At 36.3% G+C, this 6,000-nt stretch overlaps 1 protein-coding gene across 1 annotated transcript; it reads left to right on the top strand.

Moving 5' to 3' along the window:
* Window positions 1-1,601: 1,601 nt before the first annotated feature.
* On the top strand, window positions 1,602-3,747 carry LOC106406444 (cysteine-rich receptor-like protein kinase 43). The gene is made up of 6 exons (XM_013847117.3): window positions 1,602-1,922; window positions 2,004-2,137; window positions 2,229-2,439; window positions 2,524-2,758; window positions 2,855-3,005; window positions 3,081-3,747. Exons 1-6 carry the CDS (start codon window positions 1,823-1,825, stop codon window positions 3,534-3,536), a joined length of 1,287 nt encoding a protein of 428 aa, XP_013702571.1. The 5' UTR covers window positions 1,602-1,822; the 3' UTR covers window positions 3,537-3,747.
* Window positions 3,748-6,000: the final 2,253 nt, after the last annotated feature.

Genomic DNA, 6,000 nt, shown 5'->3' with positions numbered 1-6,000 from the left:
AGTGACAAGGAGCAAACAAAATAAAATAAAGGGTACACATTAGACTTGACCGAACGATAAAGTCAAGAGAAACGCGTCTTGGGTCATGTTTGTTTATGCCAACTGATGATCTATCTTTACTTTCTAGCGTCATCGTCAATGATGTCATATAGTAAATATTTTATTTCTGGCCACTGTAAAACACAAAGGCTGTAACCGGTAATTAATTTTTTTAAATAATATGAATAAATTCAACTAAATAAATAGAATGCAAATAAATGGGATAAAAGAAATTATGACATAAAATATAATTTCATTTTATCTTATTCTATTATTCGTGAGCTTTTTTAGTTATGAATGTTTTATAACTACATTCTTTTTTATTCCATATATTCGACAAAAAAATTATTGGAATAAGATTTGTTTTTTAATTATATTTAAATGATAATTTTTTTTTAAGATCTATAAGAATAAATCATTCTATAAAATTTTATTTCAAAATTAGTAATCCAATTGCACGCAAATCAGAAACCGAACACTAGCTGTGACATAAAGAAAAAAACACACTGGCTTGTACTGTACTTGGGTGAAGGACTAGAACATGCATGCTCCTAAAAAATTCTAGGCCCATGATTCATTCAAAACAGTATCAGAATAGTTACCAAAGTTTTCAGTTATATTTTTGGTCCCTAAAATAAATAAAAATTTGCAAGACTAGTTCCATGATCTTTTGTTTTTTTGGTAAAATTTTATTTTATTTTTGGTAAAAATGATTCTTTTGTTTATATCAGAATCAGCTCTTATCTCATGCAAAAAATGACCTGCATAATTCATCTTTGCTGAGATTTGACAGGCATATTTTTTGGTGTATTAATGAATCTTTGATTAAGTAATTAGATTAAGTGGCCTTGATCTGATTTGTCATAAGATTAGGGTTATGTTTAAAGTTTCGTCTAAAGGAAAAGAGTTTGAGAGTTGAATATGCCGACAGCTTTGGTTTATGAAGGTTTTGGTCAAGGTAAGTGGCTTTATAAAGGCAGAGGTGACACCTTCGTGGACCTTACGATTTACTCCTATCTTGTGATTATATTAAGGGAAATTGCGCTGCGTGACGTCCAAAAAGTTATAATTAATAACGTCACTAGCTACAGAAAACTATCATTTTTCGCTCATATCCTATCTCAACTCGCTGATTATTCTACTAATGTCTACCAACCGTTTGAAACAGAACTTTTCACTCAGTTTTCCCATCGGTTGCAGACGCCTTCAAAGTTTAGACCCTTGACAAATATTAGACAAATAGAAAGAAGAAAATCAAAGCGAAAATTTTATTTTCGTCAGGGAAATGGTGCATATTATTTTCTGAATTCGGATATAGTAGTCACACGGCGACATCACTATTACAAATCACTAATAATAATATTAGTACAAATGAAATGACATATAACATTTCAGTGGATAATTTAACCAGTTAAATTTTTTAAAATGTATTTCAACTCCTGAAACTTATACTGTATAAGACTAATTTACATGATATGACCGCGTTTAAAAATAAAGAAATGAAAATGTGGTTGAAACACAGACTATTAAAAAAACACGAAAACATCTTTGACTTTTGTCTCTATCTTCCCTTCCGCGCACTCTTCCTCACATAAAACCAAAATTTACAGAGACAAATCTAAACACGCTTTCTTCTTCTTTCTCTTCCTCTTCAATCACAATCCGATCTTCCGAGACTACAGCCGGCGAAAAACCCAATCGAATCCTCCTGAAGATCCGATTCAACATCCTCTTGTCTTCTTCTTCGATCTTTCTTACTCAGTTGATAATAGCTTTCCATGGGATGGTCACAAGGAACTCTCAAAAGAGTGATCTGGGCATGACCAAGTCCATGAATTTCTTTCAGAACATCATCAAACCCTTCAAACGCAGCTCCAATCGAGGTAATAATTCTCATTCATTTTTTGGGCAAAATGAGATTAGGGTTTTTCTAAATCGACTCACTTCTTCTTCTTCTTCAAAAGGTATTGAAGACGATATCGAGAAAATCGCTGCTCTCGAGCAGAAAGTCTTCCCCTTTCAAGTCCTAGTCTCCGCTACCAAGGATTTCAACCCGACCCACAAGCTCGGCGAAGGTGGGTTCGGACCCGTCTTCAAGGTACGCTCACAGATCAAAGCTTCCTTTTCTTTGTTTTTGTGTGTGCTCCTTTGTTAGTTTAGCTGATGAGGTCAAACCCTCTGTGCAATAGGGAAGGTTACCTGACGGGAGAGACATAGCAGTGAAGAAGCTATCTCAGGCCTCAAGGCAAGGGAAGAGGGAGTTTGTCAACGAGGCCAAGCTGTTAGCTAAAGTCCAGCATCGTAATGTCGTTAACCTCTGGGGCTATTGCACTCACGGTGAGGATAAGCTCTTGGTTTACGAGTACGTCGCTAAAGAGAGCCTCGACAAAGTCCTCTTCAGTAAGTTATCTCACACCTCAAACCACTTGTGTGTTCTTATCTTTAACTATGAGAAACGTTTTTTTAACACGTGGTGGTTTGCAGAATCCAACAGAAGATCGGAGATAGACTGGAAGCAGAGGTTTGAGATCATAACAGGCGTTGCTCGAGGACTGCTCTATCTCCACGAAGACGCGCCTAACTGCATTATCCACAGAGACATCAAGGCTGGCAACATTTTGCTCGATGAGAAATGGGTTCCCAAGATTGCTGATTTTGGGATGGCTAGGCTCTTTCAGGAGGACGCAACACACGTCAACACTCGCGTCGCAGGAACCAAGTAAGCACTGCTCTCTATCACTACTAACCCCTCAAAAGCTCAATAAGCATCGGTATGATTGCTCACTGTTTTTTTTTACTTTTCTCTAATGCGTAGTGGCTACATGGCACCAGAGTATGTAATGCACGGTGCTTTATCGGTAAAAGCAGACGTATTCAGCTTTGGTGTTGTGGTTCTTGAGCTCATCAGTGGTCAGAAGAACTCTAGTTTTAGTCTGAAACACGCTGACCAAACTCTTCTCGAATGGGTAAGCCTCTACTCTCTGATCCTGTTCACTCGTTTGTCTACGCTCTAGTCCCTGACTTGCTTATCTATGACACAGGCATATAGGTTGTACAAGAAAGGCAGGACCATGGAGATGGTAGACCCAGACATAGCAGCTTCGGCTGATCCAGAACAAGTCAGACTCTGCGTTCAGATTGGACTCCTATGTGTACAAGGCGACCCTCACCAGAGACCAGCTATGAGACGAGTGTCTTTGCTTCTTTCGAGAAAGCCAGGACATCTAGAAGAACCAGAGCGTCCTGGCGTCCCGGGGTCTAGATACCGACGCAGAACGCATCATCGTCCTTCAGGAACATCCTCGGTTGGTACATTGTCGACGACAGGGTCGAGTACAGATTCGTTTGGCTCGAACTTGAACACGAACAGTGGAACTGGAACAGGTAGAGCTACTCCAGTTTCCTCTAGGACACCGACACGGGGTCACGCCACTAGAAGTGCAGGTGCCAGCTCTAGCTCGGATCCTCATGGTAAACGGCCTATGACGAGTTATTGAAAGTAGATAAATATCTTTGTTACATGTTTGATTGTATATAGAGAGGTTTTTATTTTTGGTTTGAAAAGTAAATTTATTGTTGTTATTGGTTCTGGTAGTGATTATAGGAGAGGGTCTAGTCGTATGTGAGAAAAAGAAAGATAAAGAAAAAGAAAAGTTCATTCATTTGTACATTGTTAATGTATTATTAAAAATAAAATCCCTCGTCACATTTTGAGGTCCCCACGATTGGCGTTGGCTGGCCTCATACTTATTTAAAAAAAACATATTATCTAGTTGAATATCAATTTTCAACTCTCTCTGACAATGACAGTTATTCGAAATATTTGTGTTACATGATTTGTAAAAAACCGTTGTTTTTATATGTTTTTAACGAACTATTTAATTAAATGCAGATTTTAAATGCATCGACTCTAAATGTTATTGTAAAATATACAAAAAAAAAGTATTTGGGACTAGGCCATCCAATATGGTAAAACCGAACCATACCGAACCGAAATAGACAATATGGTATGGTTTTGGTATATACCATAAAAACCGAATGGATATGATTTTATAAAAACCGTAGGATTTGGATATGGTTTGGTTTATAACCGATTAAACCAAATAAACCGAACAAAACCGATCAAAAGTAAAAACATGTAAATATGTACATATGTACATATTTTATAATGTCACATGAAAAATATATTTGTTATATAAGTTATTCTTTTGTTAATAATTATTACCATATTTTATAGTAATAAAGAATCATAATTTGAAAAACACTTAAAATATAATTAAATAACAATTCATCGTAACTGAGGCTTTTTATTTTCTTAGTCTTCTTCTTTTAATCATTTTGTTTTATTTTAGCATTGATTAAATTGAAGTGAAGGTTATAAATTTGATGGATAATAACTATAAGAAATTATTCACAATTTTTTTCTTATTTATAAACGAACAGAGTTTCACTCAACGAAACATGACTTTGATGAACACTGAATATGGAAGAGTGGAAACATTTTCTTTCATACTTCTCTTTTGTTTTTTATTTTTATTTTCAATTCGAGCTTTGATTTTAATTCTAGATTTGATTATATAAGCGTTTTTATTTTTTTGTTCTTTTATTTGAAAATATAATACATTTTTAATAAATGACTGCGATGACAATATGACTCTAAAATTTATATAATATGATCCCAAACTAAATAATTATGTTTTGGTATAAAACCGAATAAACCGAAAACCGACGGTATATAAACCGAACCGAACCGAAGTAAATATGGATTTAGAATGGTAGTTATATTTTACTAACCGAAATACCGAAAAACCGAAAAAACCGAACCGAAACCGAACCAATATCCAGATTGAACACCCTTATTTGGGACAGCAAAATAAATGAAAAGTATCTAGCAGGCAACGTTCAATGCTCTTACTCCTGCGAAAGTCAGAGGTAAAAATCTCTCTTTACCCCCTCTTGATTGTTATTCAGGTAGATGCTTTTGTCTCCTGGATTACTCGTGATACAAAAGGGAAAGTCCTCATGCATAGTCGAAGATCATATTCAGCGGTTCATTCGCTAAAGGAGGCGGAACTATATGCTATCTTATGGGCAGTAGAAAGTATGCAATCCTTAAAGCTTGATAACATCATCTTTGAGTCTTCCTTTACTCATGCGCGTTGCTGCTTATATCGTTGGGATGGTCAGGTATGTGCTCTTGAATCCTCTCGAATCTCAAGCATCATCAACTCAAAGCTACAGCTTATATCGGCTTGGAGTCTAGACCATGTTCTTCCTGAAAGAAACTCCATAGCTTCGAGAATCGCTCTAAGTGTGACATCGGTACCGATCTTATGTCGCAAGGAATGGACCTTCTTGGCTTCATCAGGCGATAGCAGGAGAGGCTTAAATACTGTCTCCATCCTGCTACTCTTACCCACTTTATCTGAGATTTTCATCTTCTAGTGGTTGTTCTGTCCTTTTTGCCGTGTGCGCTTGTCTCTTATCCATATTGGGTTTGGTTTTTTCATTTGAATTTTTGCTTCTTTTGTCTATAATGGTGCTTGTACACTAATGCCGTACGTTTGTGCTTTGGCTTTGCTCTTGCCCTTTATGTTGAATGGAATTTATCAGTGTTAAAAAAAAAAAATCTTCAGATTCCTCCTAAGCAAAAAAGTATATGTTATCTATTATCCGGAGGAGGCTATTTAGGTAAAGGAACAACGTTTTGAGTTACCAAATCTGTTAGCAAGTGGAACATTCTTGTCACTAATAAGTGTGTGTTTAATGTAGCCTGCTATTATTACATTGCTTACATGTTTATTACCTCCACAACCTTTTTATGAGGAACTTGTTTCCATTGCCTTTGAACATGCTCTCTGCATTGTATTACTTGTCTATAGCTCTGTTTCACTACGTACTGCCAAGTTCTGTTGGCAAACATTGATTCACCTTCTACCCACTTCTTTTCACACCACATAT

This window comes from Brassica napus, chromosome C6 (assembly GCF_020379485.1).
Source record: "Brassica napus cultivar Da-Ae chromosome C6, Da-Ae, whole genome shotgun sequence".
Lineage (NCBI taxonomy): Eukaryota > Viridiplantae > Streptophyta > Magnoliopsida > Brassicales > Brassicaceae > Brassica > Brassica napus.
The sequence above is the reverse complement of the archived record's forward strand: the minus strand, read 5'-3'. Positions and strand labels throughout refer to the sequence as shown.

Excerpts from the sequence above, each read along its gene's own strand:
- LOC106406444 (XM_013847117.3), top strand. The coding sequence starts at position 1,823 with ATGGTCACAAGGAACTCTCAAAAGAGTGATCTGGGCATGACCAAGTCC. Across the intron at positions 2,138-2,228 it reads GGTTCGGACCCGTCTTCAAG|GGAAGGTTACCTGACGGGAG; the intron begins GTACGCTCACAG and ends TCTGTGCAATAG. Across the intron at positions 2,759-2,854 it reads ACTCGCGTCGCAGGAACCAA|TGGCTACATGGCACCAGAGT; the intron begins GTAAGCACTGCT and ends TCTAATGCGTAG.